The sequence below is a fragment of the Chanodichthys erythropterus genome, chromosome 21 (genome assembly GCF_024489055.1).
Source record: "Chanodichthys erythropterus isolate Z2021 chromosome 21, ASM2448905v1, whole genome shotgun sequence".
NCBI classification, from domain to species: Eukaryota; Metazoa; Chordata; class Actinopteri; order Cypriniformes; family Xenocyprididae; genus Chanodichthys; species Chanodichthys erythropterus.
Window position 1 is genome coordinate 3,535,505 of NC_090241.1, and position 21,838 is coordinate 3,557,342.

The 21,838-nt window shown below is 36.0% G+C and overlaps 1 protein-coding gene across 1 annotated transcript in view; it reads right to left on the reverse strand.

Annotated features, from left to right (window-relative positions):
• Positions 1 to 2,999: 2,999 nt before the first annotated feature.
• Positions 3,000 to 21,838, reverse strand: part of asic4b (acid-sensing (proton-gated) ion channel family member 4b) — a 50,859-nt gene continuing 32,020 nt past the window's right edge. The window contains exons 2-10 of the mRNA XM_067373587.1: positions 13,713 to 13,857; positions 11,939 to 12,066; positions 11,357 to 11,510; positions 9,969 to 10,022; positions 7,561 to 7,714; positions 6,980 to 7,071; positions 3,736 to 3,815; positions 3,458 to 3,637; positions 3,000 to 3,368 (exon numbers count right to left, since the gene is read on the reverse strand). Coding sequence (XP_067229688.1) covers positions 3,267 to 3,368; positions 3,458 to 3,637; positions 3,736 to 3,815; positions 6,980 to 7,071; positions 7,561 to 7,714; positions 9,969 to 10,022; positions 11,357 to 11,510; positions 11,939 to 12,066; positions 13,713 to 13,857 — 1,089 coding nt within the window. The 3' untranslated portion in view covers positions 3,000 to 3,266. The remainder of the gene's footprint in view (positions 3,369 to 3,457; positions 3,638 to 3,735; positions 3,816 to 6,979; positions 7,072 to 7,560; positions 7,715 to 9,968; positions 10,023 to 11,356; positions 11,511 to 11,938; positions 12,067 to 13,712; positions 13,858 to 21,838) is intronic.

Here is a 21,838-nt window from a genome sequence, read left to right on the forward strand (position 1 = left end):
GGCCACGTCACTTCCACTGCCATTCACAAATCCTCTCCCATGGCCTCATGGGATAGTAGTGTTCATTGTATCATCTTTGTACATTTTGACTAGTCTTTTATGAGTACTGTGAATTCATACTACTCATACTGTTTTTATGCGATTTCAGATGCAGCTATAGCCTTTTAAAGCACACTTCATCTGTTTATTTAATGATTGTGAAACGACAGGTCAGGGCAGTGTTGCCACCTTGTGGACAAACTAATTACTGCAACAAAATTCACAAGCATGCAGAGTATGCACAACTAAAAAAAATCTGGCTATTCACTGTATATACAGTGTATGCATACTATGCTGATGATGAAATTTGTAAAACTCTGTCCCACTTTTAAAGTTTTCATTGGTCATGTCGATCACAGTGCTGATAGCCTACATAAAGCCATGGCCACACTAGACTTTTACATATTTTGGACACTGCTGCAGCTGTGATATGACATCACACTCCCCTCTCCTGGATTCACAAGCATGGAATGAAAAGTGTAGTGTGACCAAACCTTAAAGGGATAGTTCACACAAAAATTTTAATTATCCCATGATTTACTCACCCTCAAGCCATCCTAGGTGTATATTACTTCTATTACTACTATCCTCTTTGAGGCGAACACAATCCAAGCTTTATAATGGGAATGAATGGTAACTGAGTTTTTGAAGCCCAAAAAAGCACATCCATACATCATAAAAGTAATCCAAACGACTCCAGGCGGTTAATAAAGGCCTTCTGAAGTAAAGCGATGGGTTTTTGTAAAATATCCATATTTATAACTTTATAAACCAGGACAACGAATGTTAACGGAAGCCAGTGATTATAGTCTATAAAGTTATAAATATGGATATTTTTCTTACAAAAATGCATCGTTTCACTTCAGAAGGTCTTTATTAACCGCCTGGAACCATATGGATTACTTTTATGATGAATGGATGCACTTTTTTGGGCTTCAAAATCGTGAGTGCCATTCACTACCATTATAAAGCTTGGAACAGCCAGAATGTTTTTTAAAATAACTCAGATTGTGTTTGACGAAAAGAAGAAAGTCTTATAAACCTAGGATGGCTTGAGGGTGAGTAAATCATGGGATAATTTTTATTTTTGGGTGAACTAACCCTTTAATGCACTAACACCTAAACATAGCCTCAGCGTTATTAACAAATCCTGATAAATAGCTTTGTTTGTTTGTTGCGATCAGACTGGTTTAGGAAAAAATCATATAACTAGCGTACATGTAAAAACCGAAGTATACTTTGGGCTATAGTGACAGAGCTGGGAAAGAGAATGTGAATAGAATTTTTCAGTGATTACATATAGTGTATTTTTTTATTGTGTCTCCAGCTGAGGGAAGAGAGGATAAAGTATGTTCACATAATACTGGACAGTTCAGAAAGGCCGAATGTATAAAGCTATTTCCGCAATGTATTTTGCATTATTCCAGACTTCTAAATCCACCCATGTTAGAAAATGCATTCCAGTATTCCACCCACACTTCCTTTTCCCGTTAGGTTGCCTTAGACGGCCACAGCTAACTATATTGTCCATGTAAAAATCTGTGCCTTTAAATGTGTTCCTTCACAGTGGAATGCTTCTCAACTATGCAACAATTTTTTTTGTTTTGTTTTGCACATAAACCTGATATTTAAGAATATTTATAATGTCAAAATGATGTTTTGGTGGTTTGTTTGTTTGTTTTTTCTTTCCATATTTGCAAAGAGATGTTTGTGAGCAGAGCACCAGGTGTTGTTCTCTGTAGAGCTGACATGCTATAATGAGATTATAGAGTTAGTGCATCACACTGCAGATGTTTACTGTGTGTGTCGTGCTGCTGCTAACAGAAATGGTTACAGATGAAGAGCTTAAGAGGCTCTAATTCTATTTGGAGAAAGTGTGTCAATGTAGGTAAGGGTAAATCATTATTATTATTATTAGTATTATTATATTGTGTAATCACAACCCATTTGCTCTCAACTTGTCAAAATCATAAGTGTATCCAATGTGAAATTCTGTTAAAACAATTTTTATTCACCAAATATCTACGCAGTAATTTGTAGAATTGCATGATTCCATATAACATCTCTACCCTTGAATGCCCCCCATTATGGAGCCACCAGACTTGAGTTGTTGTTACAAAGTTCATTCAAAGTGAAACATGATAGGTGTTGGTGTTTTAGTATTAAGCCCACTAGATGGCAGTAAAAGCAGTTTTTTCCCTCCTTGAAATGCTGTCACCATGTATAAGGTTAATCTGTGGAAATATATTATGCATATTCAATCAAAAGGCTCTGGTTTATGACCAGTCTTCAATGCATTATTCGAGACATAAAACTAAAATATAAATAAACAAAAGAAGAACCCCTGGTGGTTTTAAATCTTCTACTCTGACAGTTTTGTTTCAGCTGGAGTGAGTATTACTGTGTTCTAGTCCTTTTCACCCCAGATGGAAATGATGAACATTCAGCAAAATGTTACTACAATTTTAAATATATCTATTTGTATTTGAATACAAAATAAAATCTCTATCACCTTTACCTTTTTATTTTCATACAAAGGATATTATTTAATAGTGTTTACATTTAGACAGCAAACAGCGTGCTCTAGTGTGGTGTTTTCCATCTTTCAAACCTAGAGATCGTTTCATTATAAGGACTATAGCACAATGAAAAAGTTACATAAGACTGAAAAAGAACATAACACCTACTCACAGAGAAACGAGTGCTATATTTTAGCTGTTCTCCTACTGAGAAGTCTCATTATGTTATTAAGAAATGTGGAAAAAGTGAAATGGCACAAGCACTGTACATTACTATAAGAAGAACCACGCAGAAACCAACTTTTTCTGCACTTGGCAACAGTTGCATGTTTGCTTCAACTTTCTGTTTTCCTCATAACTTTCAGTAAAATTGTCCGGTCAAATAGGTAATTTATATGTGAATGCAACAGTCTTTCTTCTTTTAGGTCCATGATAGGTCCATCCAGAAGGGAAAACCCCCACAAATCAACAAAAGCACATGTGGTTTCTTCATTGACTTTGAAAAGTGTGAGCGCTGATACGGTGTGACAGGTCTGAGCCGATTTCACATGATGAGGTCCCAGATTAGGCTTTGGCTGTAGCTTTTATAAGTGGAAAAAAAATGAAATGTATATTTCAGTGTACAGGATCCATTCAGGATCCCAATTTCAAGTTCAGTGATATGAAAAAATAAATAAATAAATAAATAGAGAGAAGAAGAAGCATCCCTCAACAAGCAAAGTCCTGCTGTACGACCGGTTGTGCATTGTGATGATTTGGTAATATTGAAGTGGGATGTGCGCTGTGCGGTTGAGCCACGTCATTAGCTGTCTGTTGATGAACAAATCACAGGATGCAGATCTTTAGTTATTATGTGTAGAAGGCATTTTAAAAAAAAAATCTCTGTTTTTGTGACTCACCTTGACTTTGACTTCTTCAAATCTGACTGTAGCTATAGTTCCTGCAGCCAGCTGAGCTCGCAGGTTCTGTTCTCGCAGGTTCTTTGTTCTCTGGATCTGCTCTTGGATTAAGTTCTGCTGGTTCTGTTGTTTCTGACTCTTCTTTGGTTTCAGGAGTTTCTTGATTTTATATTTGACCACCTATGGAGATAAAGATTAAAAGCGGACTGAAAGGACAAGAGATGTTTGTGTGTTTGTGAATGTCAGGGGATTGTCCTTTCACATTGAAGTGAAGATACCTCATAGACATAGTCAAGTATTTCCAGGATAGTAAGAATACTGGCCCCGATGAAGAGCCCCATCTGTCCACCAATGTCTCCTGGAATTGAAAAACAAACAGCGACATAAATTTATTTTTATTTTTATTTTCATTTGCTAGGACCCATTTCTTCCTTTTTTTTTTTTTTTGGTAACACTTTATTTTAAGGGTTCATAATTATATCTAAATAGTAAAGGGATATTAGCAATTATTTCTGAGCTTTAACAAACCAGTAATTAATAATTAAAGGGGTAGTTCACCCTATATCATTTACTCACCCTGGTGTTGTTCTGTGCATATTCATTTTAGGGTGAACTATCCATTTATCTGAATTATTATCTAACTTATCAAACATTTGAAGGATTACCCTAGTGAAAAAAGTATACTAAAATGTATTTGGAATAAATTTATTTTGTGCTAAGTATAGTATAATTATGTGCCTAATAAAAATTCCCTGCTTTTGGTATATAAACGGGTATAGTTAAAGTCTGCTAAATTGAAGCAACTAATTTTGTTCTTAATGCACTTTAATTGTGCAGAAATAGTGCTGAGATCCAACTAAAGATATACTGAAGTATATTTGAATGTGCTTAAGTGGAACTATTGCAAGTATACTTTAAAGCATTTAAAGACTGATATTATAAAAAGATCATACAATCCTTATTCATAGTCATATTAAAACACTTTTTACGCATAATATTAAGAAATGTGCATTGTGCAATAAAAAAAAAATACTCAAAATAAAGTCAAGTCATCATCAGTAAGTCTTAAGTGAGATGTTAATAAATATGATAATGGATTTAAAGTACTTAGTATGAAATAAATGTATTTTAAATATATTTTGGTATAGGTTTATTTTACAAGGGTAAACGTTTGAAGGATAAATAAGCAGAAATAAGCCAATAATTACTAATTAACTGAATGTACAGTAAATGCTTTTTAGGGTTACACTTCATTTATAGTCCACTTTAGACATTCTACTAACTATAAGTAACTTTGTCACTACATGTCAACTAATTAAAGTATTAGTAGACTGTCAGGTTAGGTTAAGGTTTGGGTTAGTAGAATAAGTTTACATGTTGCAAAGCTACTTACAGTCAGAAAGTCTGTTGGAGAGCATCAAAATAAAGTGTTAGCAGATATTAAGCAGACAGTACTAATACTCTTATGACTGCTAGTTGACATGTTGCAAAGTTACTTATAGTCAGCAGAATGTCTAAACTTTTTTGTGATTTACATAATGTTATATTTATGTGATCTATTAAGTAAACTGAACAATATGTATCATTATGTTTAATTAGTGTTAGTTTTACAGGTTGAGTAATAAATTGCTAAAATTGTTATAAAGACAATTCCCCCTAAAAAAAACCCTTTTCTAAAGTAAAATGTTTATCCATATTAATTATTGATTTGTAAGGCACTTATTGAGTAATGTTTGAGTTTATTCACCAGAATAAATTTGGTAAAGTTACCCGTAATAAAGTACTAATAAAGACGATTTCTGGTGTGTTCATGCTTATACTGCATCAATAATGGCTAATATACCTTTACTATACAGTACTATACCAGAAAGTTAGCCATAATTCTGAGAACATTCCCCATTAGCTGGGAATAGACTGCTGTTGTGCTCAAGTATTGAGAAATGGGTCCTTGCGATTGTAAAAGAAAAAAAAATCTATTCATTTGTAATACTCAAAGGGAAAATTCTGTCATCATTTACTTATTCTTATGTTCTTCCAATCCTGTATGACTTTCTTTCTTAACCCTGGTATGCTATTAGTTTGGGATGAACACTCAGGTCGTTGGGGTCTCCAGACAATAAAATGTGATTTTGTAACAAAATAATGTTGTTTTTTTTAAACATATATAATTTTACTTACTTTATTAATGTTTTTACTCTACATTTGTATAGTTTTGGGAGGATTTATGGCATGTTTTAAATTTATATATATATATATATATATATATATATTTCTTTTTTTAAATAACGATTTATGTAAAATTCACTTTAAAAAAGATCCACATTTCTAACTTTCATCCATGGAGATAACATGGATAATTTGCCATGGTTTAGTGTTAAGATATTTGCCATTATGGGCCCTATTTTAACGATCCAAGCACATGGTCTAAATCGCATGGCGCAGGTGCACTTAGGGCCGAATCCACTTTTGCTAGTTTAACGATGGGAAAAATGGACGGCACACCCGGTGCATGGTCTAAAAGGGTTGTCCCTAGTCTCTTAATGAGTAATGGGTGTGTTTTGGGCGTAACGTGCAATAAACCAATCAATCTCATCTCCCATTCCATTTAAAAGCCAGTTGCGATCGTGCCATGGTGGATTCACTATTTACATGGCGGAATTTGCAAACGGAAAGACTGACCGCTTCTCTAGCGAGGAAACGAATCTGCTCTTGTGCGAGGTTAAAGCAGCGAGCAGACCATCTACAGGACAAGCTGGATTCCACCAAAGCATTTTATCTTTATGCACGCAATAATAATAATCTTTTAGAATGTAATCATTAGTTTGTTTGCTGCTGCGCATCCCTGTGTGTGTATCAAGCAGAGTGTATGTGCGTTGTGCACCCGCCTTTAGGTGCGTATTACTAACTCTCTCTTTAAATAACAAAATAACAGATTACTGCACCATTGACTTTAGAGCAGGTTTTTGTTGGTCAATAGTGCAGTTGTTTTCAGTTGCCTCAAAATAGCAACACGCCAACAATGCACCTGATCAGACCAGTTTTCAGACCAGCACGCCAATGGGTGCACAAATGGGCACGAGTGCATTTGCTATTTAAACAACGTGGTGCAGGACGTGAAAATGCGCCTGATGTATGATAGGGCCCATAGTTTTAAAGGTAAAAAATTATCACTTTAACCAGTAGATAGCTGCAGAGCTCCACTATTTGCTATTGCTATAAGCTATTTGACTAATTGAAAGAAATCTTTTCATAGATTTTTCCAGTTGCATTCATATCTACATATTATGAAAGCTTAAAAATAGCTTAAAAGGATGTCAACAACACTGTCAACAACCCTAGACTTCCATTATTTGAACAAAAACTTGCGACATTAGTGTGAAAAATATATATATATTTTGTTCTGCAGAAGAAAGTAAGTCAAACAGGTTTGAAATGACAATTTTTGGGTGAATTATCCCTTTTAATACTCTTTTAAAAAGCCAGTAGTAGATGGTTGTAATGTGTAGGGATTGCAAAACCTACCAAGCAGACCAGCAATGTCGTATGCTCTCTTCTGTTCTATTGTCTCATAGTTAAGGGCCTCAAAGAAAATATCCAAGATGAGAAAGTTGTCTCTGCACAATGAAAAGTTTAATAAAAATGTTTAATTCCCTGCAGGAAAGCAGTATGGAAATGAGCTCATTATTATTTGTATTATGGAAAGAAAAGGATTAGCAACAAAAATGGTTAAAAAATAATTAGTGGAATGTCATTTTAGAGCAGTCTATTAAATCGTTTTTTTTTCTATTATTGAGTCAGTGAATGGAGGACCACAATTACATTTTTCATCCCATTATATAACTGACAGAAACAAGCCTGCAGTTTTGGACAATAGGAATCCTGCTATAGTTATTAGAACAGGCTGATCGTATTCGTGAGAGAAGCATGTTTTGCAAATAAATAAATTTTTCAAAAATGCTGAGCAGGTATCCTTGCAAGAAATGCTGGGTATGTGTCCTCTTTGGGTTTAAACTATAATGTTGAAATATGTTCAGCAGCAGAATAAAAAACCCAGATACCCCTGAGATTGTGCGTATGTGTGGCCATTTATCCAGTGGACTTACCTAATGTATTCCTCTGATTTCTGGTATTTGCGAGAAAGGTAGCGAGCAGAGCCCCTGCTGGGGATTTTAACCATAGAGAGCTCTTTTCCATACCGAGTCAAATTACAGGGTGTCTCACAGGGACATGAGTCACCTGTGCTCTTCTGGAGTAAAGCTGGAGAAGTGTACAGGAAATGATGAAATATACTTGGTGAAGACAAGTAGTGCAATGAACAGTGCAGATGTCATCAATAATCAAGCTCTCTGTGTTGTTCAAAAGTTTTAAATGCATTATTTTTAAACCCTTAATTAAGTCAAATCAATGGAGTCGTCAATGATCACTGTTTAAGAAAATGTCATTGAGCATGATTACCAAAATCAAATTTTTTACAATCACACCAATGATAACAATGGCAAAACAAGACAAGTGCATTTACAAGACTTTTAAAAAAATCATGTTATTTCCCAGTGGTGACTCAAAATGTAAGCATACATGTATGTATTCCGCTCAGAATATTTTATTTATTATGTAAGTTGTGATGTTAAGTAAAACATTAAAAACCCCATAGTATTCCAAAATGTCAGTGGGAAACGTGTACTGAATATTTTCCTCTCATGTTTACAGTACGACTATACTTGTCCTTCGGCTGCACTGGATGAGATCACATTTTTATAATTTCTTGGTCAAGAAAGAGTCGGAGTGCATGATATTTTTCCTCATCCTTTATAGTGAAACACTTGCTCTGGTTGCATGCACTTAAATCTGCAGTAAGGATGCTTTCCTGATACACATGCACACTTCACTATAAGTTCAAAGAATGCAAGTTAAGCCACGTTTCCACTGAAATTACCCGGAACAGTTTGTCCCAGGAACATTTTTCACCCAGACCTGTTGCTGTCTGCATTTCCATCGTCGTCTAAAGTACCGTGACGATTGTGCAAATTAGTCAACATAAGCCCCGTTTCCACTGCAGCAACTTTCCCGAGGCACTAGGGACTTTGGGTGGTACTGAGTGTTTCGACAGCAGAAACCAGGGTCTAAATGAAGTTCTGTGTAAAAACTCTTCCCTCAGAAAGTCCCTGCTCATGAGGTAGCATTTTTTCAAAGTTCAGGAATTTTGGGGGTGGGACTTGTGTGCTAAACATGCTGAATGGTTGAGTTCATGCAGCATTTTGATTGGTTGACTCCATGCAGCATTTTTGTTCCTGGGACAAATTGTTCTGGGTAATTTCGGTGGAAATGAGGCTATATAAAAATGTAACAAAGCCTGAACCTCGTTGTCAGTCCATCAGTCATATATTTTAAACTCCATTGTTGATTCGAATAGCAAACAACTCTTACTGCATGCACCTCAACTTTTAAAAATGGCAGTTGAAATAAAATGCTGCGTGGAGTCAGACAATCAGAATGCTGTGTTTACTCAACCAATCAGCATGTTCAGCACCCAAGTCCCACCCCCGAAAGTTCCTTTGAAACTTTGAAAAAGTACTACCTCGTGAGCAGGCACTTTCTGAGGGGGGCATTTTTACCCAGAACTTCATGTAGGCCCTGGTTCCTGCGGTCGAAACACAAAGGGTACCACCCCAATGTCCCTCGTGCCTGTGGTAGAAACGTGGCTTTAGGGTGTTTTCATGCCAGGTGAAATCGAGGGTAATGGGCAAAAAATCTAGCTGTGTCGATCAGTTTATTCTTAAGCTGTTTTTGACCTTGGGGTCATGTAAACTGTTTTCTTTTATCGGCATTGTCAGTATATTTAGCATAATCGGTGACAGAATGTGCATTTAAATGCACTCATTATTCACTCAGTCTCATATCGCTTCAAACCTGTAATGCAATAAGATATTTTTGTGGCGACCAGGGCGGGCAAGAGCCGTGAGGGAACGGCGCGAGGCCGGTGACGCAAGTGATAACAAGCTTCACCTGGGAGGCGCACCGGCCTTGAGTCTCTCACGGAGGAGCTCCGGGAGCATAAAAGGAGGAGCGACGACCGTGGAGGACGAGAGAGGATCAGGCCTGGACTTTATTTTATGGTTTATTATGTTTGTGTGGCCGGCAGATGTCCGCGAGGGTCTGCCGGCATTACTTTCGTTTTGTTCTTTGTTTATTTTACATTAAAGTTACATTGAATGTTCGCCGGTTCCCGCCTCCTTCTTCCCGTGTTACAATTTTGAATAGATTTTTTTTTTGTTTTTTTTGTTTTTTTTTGTCCATACAATAAAAGAAAGCAGTGGGGTCCAGTGTTGTCTTCAAAATATCTTCTGCAGACGAACATTTTTTTTTTTTACAGGTTTTTAAGAACATGAGTGTTAGTAAAGCATTACATTTTTTTTGGGGGGGGGGGGGGGGGCCTATTCCTCTTAAACTTAAAAAAGGCATATTAATTAAGTTGATCAGCATCAGTTTGTATTCGTGTCTATGATGACCTTACCTAACGCCTTGTCAACACACTTGATTTTACTCGGTGTGCAGATATCAGCATCACCTGTAGAGAGATAGTTGATGTGTGAAAAATTGAAACAACTATGACAGCTTGTTTCAGCCATGGAATAAAAAAGGAAAAAGGTAATTGCAATGCGACCTTTAGTTTGTTTCTTTCTAGTAACGTTTCCTTTGTTCTAGTTTCCAGTGTTGCTAACTGCTTTCAAGTAGCTAAAACTGGTAGTTAAATGTCACTAGAAGAAATCATAATGGCAAATTCATTTATCTATATAAATATGAATAGAGATCAGTGGGCAAAATAAGAATCTAGATAAGGTTTGTCCAAGAAGTTGCTAGAGTTGTCCCTAAACTTTTTGAAAAAAAGTCTCAAAAGGGGCGGGGAAGTCATTAAATCTAGTGACAAAATCCCTAAATTTGCAACACTGCTAGTTTCCCGCCACTCATTTGTTACTAAGGTTACTCATTTGATTAGTCATTTTGTTCCGCTGTTGACTAATTAGTTTGCTTTGTTTGGTCCATGTATATCCCTTGGTTCAATTGCATTTTATCTTGTCATCTTTAGTTTTACTACAACCAAGTGTGACACACAATTGTGACGTTTATAACTTACAATTCGGACTTTCTCACAACTGCAAGTTTATCTAAACCCGGAACTGCAAAAAAATAAGTCAGAATTGTGAGACATAGCCTAAACTTGCAACTGAGAAAAAAAGTGACAATTGCGAATATAACAAGTAATTGCGACTTTTTATCTCACAATTCTGACTATTCTTAAAATTGAGAGTTTGCGATCTCAAAATTCAGACATTATATCTCGCAATTCCGAGTTTTTACCCCACAATTCTGAGAAAAAGTGAGATTTGTGAATATAAAAGGTAATTGTGACTTTTTATCTCCCGATTCTGACTTTCCTCGCAATTGTATGAGTTTTATGAGATTATAACTCATAATGTTGACTTTTTCTCAGAATTACAAGTTTAAGACTTTGCAATTCTCACTTTTTTCTCGGAATTGTGAGATAAAAAAATTTTGAGATATAAACTCATAAAATTGCGAGAAAAGTCAGAATTGTGAGATAAAAAGTTGCAATTACTTTTTTTTTTTTTTTTTCTGTAGAAGAAACAAGCTTCCATAACCAACACATCAGCAAGAGGGCTTGTTTATCATTTACAGAAGTCTGCTTTATAAAGGTTTCAAATGCTCATTTCCAAGAACACCACTGTCTCAACAGTTGGGATGCAGCTGCCAATCTGTCAGTAGCATTAAGAACAATTTTACAGATGAGCTGTGTGAAGGCGTGATGAGTACCAACACGGCACATTTGTTCTTACTGATACAGTTTTTATGACAACTCTCCCACTCACATCCAGCACGCACCTGGCATATGCACCATCCTGCAGTTGCACTCTCTCTGCACCTGTGTGCTCTCGCAGTGCAGTCTGCAGGCGCTGACGCTGTAGGTGTCGTATCCTGGGATCACAGGCTCAGATGAAGCCCGACAGTTTCCCCACGGCTGTGGCAGGTACGTTAGCTAGAAAAACAGCAGACATTTCGAGAAAAAGTCTGTGTCTCTGCTTCTTTTTCTGCTTGAGTGCACCCTATAGTTGTGAAATACTTAGCACATGCAGTCTCAATTAGAAAATATCCCAGTCAGCCTTGAAATCTTTTTGACTTTTTGTAAATTAGCTGCTAATTTAAAATCTCTGAAATTCAAGAGTTTAGAACAGCCTGGTATTGAATTTAGACCTAATATATATATATATATATATATATATATATTTATTTATTTATATATATATATATATATATATATATATATATTTATTTATTTATATATATATATATATATATATATATATATATATATATATATATATATATATATATATATATATATATATTTATTTATTTATTTATTTATTTGCCAGGAGTGTGGTTTTTACCCCCAGTTAAACCTACCCTCTGTTCCTGACAGGAAACAAATGTCTGGAATCCTGGAGAGACCCCAAAGCCCAGCTGGTGGATGTAAGGGGGTTCATTCTGACTATGAATCTGAACCCGAATACCTGCTTCCAGCGTCGTCTCATCTGAAGATGGACAGATTGTATTGGTAAAAAATCTGACAGACACTGTATTTGTTTGTACTTTTGAAAGTGAATTTTTGCAAATCCACTCTGTGTCCAGGGACCCTATTTTAACAATCTAAGCACATGGTCTGAAGCACATGGCGCAGGTGCACTTAGGACGTGTCCGAATCCACTTTTGCTAGTTTAACAATGGGAAAAATGGTCGCCGCATCAGGTGCATGGACCAAAAGGGTTGTCGCTATTCTAATGGGTGTGTTTTGGGTGTAGCATGCAATAAACCAATCAGAGTCTCATCTCCCATTCCCTTTAAAAGCCAGTTGCGCTCGCGTCATGGTGGATTCGCAATTTACATGGTGAAATTTGCATGCGGTAAAACTGAATGCTTCTCTAGCAAGGAAACAGATCTGCTCTTGTGCGAGGTTAAAGTGCACGGACAGACCATCTACGTGACAAGCCAGATTCCTCCAAAGCATTGTACATTGTAATCCTTTTATTTTTAATATTTGGCATGTTTGGCATGTAATACCCACTTAGGTGCATATCATGCACCCTTTAAATAACAAAAAAAAATATTGCGCCATTGACTTCAGACCAGGTTTTTGTTGGTTAATGGTGCAGTTTAGTTAAAAATAACAAAATAGCAACACGCCAACAATGCACCCATGGGCGAACATATGGGCGCCAGTGCATTTGCTATTTAAACAACATGGTACAGGACGTGAAAATGATACCTGCGTCGGGCTGAAACTAGCAAATAACACTTGCATCGCGCCTGATGCTACATTGCGCCAGGTTTATGATAGGGCCCTAGGTCCCATTCACCCTGTTGGAGTTTATTTTGCAATAATGACCGCTAGTCATGCAATAAGTAAATAAATAGTACTTATTTTACTTCTAAATTTTACCTACCATTCAAAAGCTTGGGGTCAGTAATTTTTTAAAAAGAAATTAACAAGGATGCATTAAATTGATCAAACGTGACAGTAAAAGCATTTATAATGTTACAAAAAAATTGCTGTTCTTATGAACTTTCCATTCATTAAAGAATCCTGGAAAAACACAGCTTCCACAAAAAAATATTAGGCAGCACAACTGTTTTCAACTGTGGGTAATATATGGAAGCTTGTTTCCACCACGGAATGAAACGATTTAAAAGATAACTGCGACCTTTTACTCTCACATTTTTTCTCGCAATTGCGAGTTTATACAGTTGTAAACTCGCAACTACGAGGAAAAAAAGTCAGAATTGTGAGATTTAATTTAGTGGCGGAAACAAGCTTCCATAGTAGGCTAATAAGAAAAGTTTCTTGAGTATCAAATCATAATATTAGAATGATTTGATTAGAATGATGCTGGAAATTCAATGTTGTCATCACAGGAATAAATTACATTTTTTTTAAATTGTAATAATATTTCACAATATTACTGTATTTACTGTATATTTAATCAAATAAATGCAGCCTTGAGCACAAGAAACTTCTTTTAAAAATCATAAAAACCAAACTGTATGAAGAATTATACATCATATAAAACAATTACCTTTACAGCAATATTACAGTAACATAAACACTGAAGTTATTCAAGGTCATTTTCATTACAGTCTATAACTGAGGTGCAAAATGGCAGCAGCTGCGTTCATCACTCACTGGTTTCTCTCCAGATGGGCAGATACTCGTCCTGCTGGATATCCAGCATCAGCTCCAGGCCGTTTCCTGTGCCGCCTTGTCTCACCCGCTTGGGTGACGTCTTGTTTCCATTAAACGTGTAACATTTCCCATACCGTGTATAAACCTGTAGACCACAAAACACAAACATGTATTAGACACGTTTGCACAACTGAAAACATTTCAACACCTGCAGTCTTCAGCCTAGCCCTTTTTACACACACCAAGATCTTCATTCGGAGGTGCTACCAAAGAGCACTTCTTTCCTCTCAGATTTCCTAACCATACCAACACCTTATGATGTATCCATTATCAAAGCAGCTGCATCAACTGTTGCATTTTTCTCTTGTTTTGACTCTCTGTCCTGCTTCCACCAAGCTGGCCTGGTCCACACCTCCGTCACAATAAAGGCCATGTCTACATTAATCCTGATACATTTGAAAACACCACTTTCCTTTCAAAGTGCTTTCCAGCCACACTAGCATTTTCAAGTGTTTTCCTAAAGTTTCTCATCCACACTGAAATGTCAAACGCTAAAATAAATATACTGTGCATGTGTAAAAAGTAATAAAAGCTCACTGAGATGAGACTAGCTATTCTTTTGGCACAATCATTTCATTAGTAAAATATCTTAACACCAAGGCTTGACATGAACTTTTTGCTCACCAGCCACTGTGACTGATGGTTACTGGCCAAAATTTTGACATCGATACCATGGGGAAAAACTGCCATATAGATATTTTTAATAATATCTCATAATTTGACTGCTGTCACTTTAAGACCTAACGCACGGATCTATTATAATGTTACACATGCATTTTCTTTCTCAACAGTTTACGTTCACTTAAAACATACTGACTGTGTTTACCTGAATACTCACCAAGACCGGCATTTTGGCATTATTTTGTGTGTATTTGACCGTTTAAGTGCAATTAGCAGCAAAAAATAACTCAATTTAGTACCGAGAGGCGGCTTTATCTGCACGCACTTTGAGTGTGAGCACAAAATCTGCGGGAAGGAGAAAAAGCAGTAACAGTAACAATATTCATCCAGAGCAAATGAAACAAGTGAGTGAGGGAAGGCGGGTTTGTGTGTCAACCATAGACTGTAAAAAAAGATGGACGCCGCTTCCTTCCATTGTATTGAACTGAAGCCAAATGGGCAGACGAAGGGGCGCTGACACGTTACGCAATACGTAAAAAAAAAAAAGGTTTGGAGCCTGGGCATGCGCAGAAGGAATCGTCAGTTTAGCCGGAGGCGGAGTCGCGATATCAAACTTCCGCCCAGACGACTGCGTCATCATTCATGTATTTTAAATAGACTATAAAAAATTATACACAATTTAAAAGTCTACCTATAAAATAATAGGCTATTCTGTTTCTAGAGCAATAATATTTTTGAAACAGCAAATTCAGTAGATAAAATCAATATAATATGCCACTAGAAACAACTCTAAATCGTCAGAAACGGTCCTGCCATTTTAAATCAAGTTCAACTAACGTTACAGGAGATCGATTGCTGTAATTAGAGTAAGCTATCATTAGTTTTGTCCTGCTAATTATTATTTTATACCCATAAAAATAATAAGTAACTGCCAGATAACGATCACCTGCTTTTTCCCGACATGGTTAACATTAGGTGTGTTATCTTAACTAATAACATTTATTAATTATCTTATAACGGCCACATTTGATGTTACAGAAAAAGGTTCAGTGATCCGTCAGATCCTGTAGGTCGGTTAGTACAGTTTACTGCTGAACAACTCATTTTGTTGTTAAATAACAAAGAAATCGAAAATTAACAGTTAGTTAATACACCTTCAATCTCCCCTCGAAGCTCCGACAGTCCTCAGACAACCTGTCAATCAAGTTCGAGTCATGACGACGTGCCCCGTTTTTATAGCATCAAATTGCTAGCTAAAATCTAAATCATCACAAAAACGAACAATTGAATATATATGAGTGTGATAACAACTACCTTAAATGACCAAAACCATCTTTCAGAAAGTTTTATTTGAAGCAGAATTTATTTTTAAGTTTTCACTGAAGTCTCATTCGACTGCATTGAGAGGGCGGGGTTTATGACCTGTACTGCATCCAGCCTCCAGGGGGCGATCAAAGAGCCCGTGGCTTCACTTTTCAGAACGTATGAGACACACCCGGTGTCAACTTGCTGTCGGAGAGATGAGAGAGAGAGAAAGAGCAGCTGGTATTGTGTATCTATTCTGCAGAAAATTAGTATTGGAAGCATTTCAGGTATTTCAGTATCGATATGTACAAAAAAAACTCGATATTTTGACAACACTAATAGGGATGCACCGATATGAACATTTTGGCCAATACTTAACCCGACAATTCTTTATATTTTAAAGCAGATAACCGATATATTGGCCGATAAATCTAAATCAAAACTTTTATATTTGCAAGCCTGATTATAAAAGCAAAAGTCGCACCATTAAAAGCCATGTCACATGCACACAATTATAATGTTCTCATTATAAAATTACGTAGCCTATATAACAAACTTGCAACTTGCACTTAACTGTATATTCCTTTCTGAAGTGATTTCAATCATATTTCAAGCAATTCAAAACCATAACGGCGGATCTGATAGTTAATATATATCGCTTTATATATTAAATAGCTTTAATATATCGGCCAAATTTTCTTATCAGGTCGATAATGATGAACATATATCAGCCGATACCGATATGTTGCCCGATATAGCGTGCATCCCTAAACACTACATTGCACTTCGTTTATTATTTCAGAAGCCGTTTTAAAAGACTACAATTGAAAAATGTATATATTATAGCCTATATAAAATTCAACCCGCCAGAGTGGCTAGTAGGAGTCACTGTGTTACACGCCACTGCTGAAATATACCCGCATTTGGCAGGTTGGCGGTGTTAATGTCAAGCACTGCTTAACAAGACAAGTTTGCACTCAATAGCTATTCTATGTGTGGTCTAAAACTCAATTTCCCTCATGTTTTGCTGCAGGACAGCAATTGTGAGTCAGTTTTGTCATCTTTGAAGAAATGTAATATGAAGATTTTACAAAGTAACTTTGGCAACACTGTGAAAGTAAATGGCAAATAGCAGGCACACACCACTATAAATCTCAGTACAATATGTGTCACATGACTTTTTCCACACTCCACACTCTAATGCGAAAACTCCAGATTACTTTGCCTCATATTCCAAACTTGCAGAAGCGCTATGAAGCAAAGCTTGACGCTGCTGCCCCAAGGAAACTCTTCTGCTCTTTTTACTCCCTACTTTACAACCCTCCACCTACGCCTTCCTCTCTCTCTCTCTTGATGATAAAAATAATATTGTGTACTCCCACATCACACCACTGCTACACTCCCTTCACTGGCTCCCCATAACTGCTAAATCAAGTTCAAAACACTTTTGTAAAAGTCTGTACACAACCTAGAATAAAGGTCAGGCTCCTCCGTTCATCCAATCCATGCAGATCTGCAACTCAATTTTTATCTTCTATTATATTATTTTGTTTTTCTTTGTATTTGTATGGGAAGCACTTATTTTCCTGCAGGTAGCTTTCCAAATTTGATGCATGCCATTTGTTGATAACAATGTTCTAGTACGCGATGTTAAAGCAATTTTGTAAGTTGCCCTTGATAACAGCATCTGCTAAATGCCTTGAATGTAAATGTAAGAGAACACTTTTCCTTCTTCAAAAGACCAATTTAGTCTCTTGAAATAGCTTGTACGTTGTACAAAACTGTAACTCAAACACAGATTTTCAGATAAACACAAACACGTAAGACATCAATTATGTTATATCTACCCAGTAAAACAGCAATTTTGCCAATGTCATGCTGGTTATGGTTTATTCATTCATTTATTTATTTCAGTGCATGAAGCCTCTCCAGGAGAAAATAAAATACTCATGTTAATCAGAAGCCTTCCTACAAGTCATCCTAATAACAGACACAGAGGTGTAAAAGCCTGAAATGACCAGAGGATGTTCACAGAACAGATGTTGTGGATAGAGGAGACACTATTATGTAAATGTACACAAACTTTGTGTAGAGAACATGACTAACAGACCAGTAAGATATTGCAAGTATGACATGCAACATTTTTTGTCTTGTGAAATGAGAACCCCTTATGATTAGATTATATTTGTTGTTATACCATTTAAGATATCAAGACTTTTTATGACCTTAAATTTGTGACAGATGACATTTTACGACTTATTAAGGGCCTGCGGGGACCATTGGAAATTATATAAAAAAAAAAAATGTATTGATTTTTTTTTCTCTAACCACTGCCTTTGACGAGTAATCAGCCACATGACTAATGTTACCAGGAACAAAGTGCCCAGGAGCCAAGATGGCAGAATCCGGGTCACACACCTCTGAGGGGCCCTGCGATTGCTGGGCAACTGCCATTAAGATGAATGGGACTATTAATGTAAAGCTTTCCTCAGGCATTAGAGACTTCTTTGGTCAGTACAAGTGAAATGTGTACAAAAAAGTATTTATACTTCTGCTCTGTGTAGGTAATAGTCTCTCGTGTGTGACTCATTTTTGTGTAACATATGTGTGTGTAACATATGTTTGTGTGTGACCTGCATGTGTCTCGGCAGATAATTATGGCCATCTGCGGTAATCCAGAGTGAGACAGTGAGGATTAAAGCCCAGATCCTGGAGGAAGACAGAATATTGACCCAGCTAAATACAAAGATGTTCTCTTAGAATGTTTTGCTAATGTTGTCCATTATGGGAAACAAGTAATAACATAAAAAATAAATAAAAAAAAGACATCCAAATAAACCTTTCAGATAAAAACAGTCGATGAATGATAAATGATGTTTTTGTCGAATGTTTTGATAACATTATTAAACACCATGTTTGCTCACAACTTTAAGAGAACCTTGTCACAACGTTAGCTAAAGTTCTGAGAATGTTCACTGGGAACCTATAATCTTGTACCCTTGCATCACACTTATCTTTGACTGACAAAGATATATAATATGCTTATTCTGCTGTCCGACATCTATAGTTGAGTATGTGATATGTATTTACAGTTTTATCTGTCCATCAGTTTTGATATGTACCTGTCATCTCCCAATTCTCTGAAACATGTTTCATTCAAACTGCAGCTGATTGTCATTATACACAGTTGTTCTTCTGGATCATTTAAAGGACAGGAAAGAGAAGCTTAACCTAAGGTTTATTCTAAAGGTCAGGAAAAGAGTCTCTGTACTATAAAAAAACCCCCACCTCATATAAATGTTATCCTCTCTGTGTTATTAAACAAAATGTTAACCTAACCCTAGTAGCCTAACTAACCTCACGAAAACAAACAAACATCAGAATCAGGTTGAATCCGGTTATGCGTAGCTGCAGAAGTGTGGGTATAGAAAACAACATTGCTGATGTTTCATGTAAGTTACGCACAGATGAATGTGAGATGCATATTTCATGAGTGATCTGCTAACATGTGAATGTATTCCAGTGAGAAAAAGTGCAAGTTCAAAGAAAAAAAGCGAAATAAAACTAGAGAGAGAAGGTTAAGAAAGAGAGCGTATGTTCTTTCATTAATTATTTCTGACAGCAGACTAGCGTGTAGTCTTTAATTGTGCCTTTGGCAACGCATGTTATTGTTACTGAGCGGTTTTCCTTTAGGGTGTTTGTGAAGGTGCTGTGGATGATAAATACTACATATCACAACATAAATGTATCACTACACATCTCAAACTGCACAACAGCCTTGATTTTTGAGTCCTAACAACACTTTAAAATATTTAGGCCTAAATTTAATATTTATGTATTTGAATCGCATGTTCCATCCATTCCATCCACTATATTAAACTTGAATTTATGCATACAGTATTGTCAGTCATACGTAAATGAAATAAGAGTGTGTAATAGTACTAATAAACTGAATGGGTGGTTGATTATGACTTCACTATTTTAACTTTAGTTAGCGTGTAATGTTGCTATTTGAGCATAAACAACATCTGCAAAGTTATGACGCTCAAAGTTCAATGCAAAGGGAGATATTTTCTTTTGCATAAATCGCTGTTTAAGGACTACAACAAATGGCTGGTAAGGACTACAATGAGCTTCTTCCCCAGTTAGTGACATCACTAAACCTAAAATTTACATAAACCCCGCCCCTGAGAACAGGCAAAAAAGGGTGTGAGGTCATATTGGTCTGCTTTAGACAAGAGGAAGAGTTGTTGTAGTAGAGTGTTGTTGTCATGCCGTCATTTTACGCCGGACTGCTTCACAAACGAGGGTCAATTCAACACTGGATTTGAACAAAAGATGAACATGACGGCACATGCTAGTGGATGAGTTGAATCAACTCCACAGCAACTACATAAATTTATCCACTAACCATTCAGAAACGTCCAGTTTCATTCTAAAAGTTGTAACTTCTTCCTGAGTCTCTCCATCAGTGTCGACTCCGGTTTGAACAATGAACACCGTTACTGACAATCCTCATTTTGGCTGCGTGAGATTCTCCAGCTTTGTTGTTGTTGAGCTGTTAAAGCTCCGCCCTCTTCTGGAAAGCGGAACTCATTTGCATTTAAAGAGACACACACAAAAACGACGTGTTTTTGCTCACACCCAAATATTTGACAAGCTATAATAAATGATCTGTGGGGGATTTTGAGCTGAAACGTCACAGACACATTCTGGGGACACCAGAGACTTACTGATACATCTTGTAAAAGGGACATCATAGGTCCCCTTTAAATACACAATATCTAGGTTATTTACGTATCATGAATAATCAATTTCTTTCAATTTCATTCATTTTAACTAATTGAATATTGGTTGTTCCGAACTTCCGGCTAACTATGTTCATACTTTTTAACTGTATAAATTTATCTGATTTCACTATGAGCAGATTGATGCTGATTCTAAGCAATTTGAATAAATGCATTTTACAAATATGATTATTTAAATATATATAAAATAAAACAGTTTATCACATTAAGTTTATTAGTTCATGTTCCAAATGGATGGAAATTTTATATGCAATTCAAATATATAAATCTTAAATTTACACCCAAATACTTCTTTGAGTGAATGATTCTTCACGTTGTGCTGTTTCTTTAGAAACATTTAACACAACCAAAGCACAACATAAACATAACCATACTATTTATTTACCATGCTTTATTTACTGTAATACAACGTAGATCATTTTTATGTAATGATTTCATGACATGGCAGTAACACTTTAGAATACTGCTCCATTATTAATTAATAACTACACAGAAACAAATGAGTAACACAATATTAACATTCTAGTATAAAAAAACACTGATTAATGAATTACTGTATAAGTAATAGCACTCAGTTGAATAACGTAGTTCACTATTAGCTAATCAGTAACTAGATTTTTCATACCTCAGAGGACTGCTGAGAACTAATATACAGTATAGAGGTTCATAATTAATACAAATAATGCATAATTTTAATGTGAAGATCATGGTGACCCACTATAGTAATGACTCACATAATTCAGAAAGAATTGTAGTTATTTTTAAAGTGAAAAACATGTTAACTCCCTAGTAATGAATGAAGTCATTGTAAGCTTTTGTAAGGTTTTGAATAGTAATGACTCAAGTGTTACTACAGCATTTTAAAGGAATTACTAATTATTTGGAAAAGTGTTCAAAAGTGTTACCCAATTGGCTAAATGTAATTTCTAAATACATGCAAAAGTGAACACAGGAGACATATGAATTCACAGAGCACTAACACTGCCAGTAGGTCTGCTTCAGGCATTCTCTTGCGTTTGTGATTTTCCCATTTTTAATTAACTTTTTGTTTAATTGGCATCACATTTAGGCTCTTTGTTACAAGCTGTTGTTTACATCTTTCAATTCAGTGCAGTTCATCAACTACATTTTTGGAGAATAATTTGTTTTACACTCTTTTCTAAAATATGCTGATGAATTCTTTTAAAAGATTGATACACTCAGACTTATTAAAATTTTCAAATCCAAACCTTTTCATAAATTGTGGTCACATTAATTAATTTTAGTATTTTCTTTTCACATTATGCAGGGCATGAGTTCATGCAAAAATGAACATTCTTAGCAATAATTTAC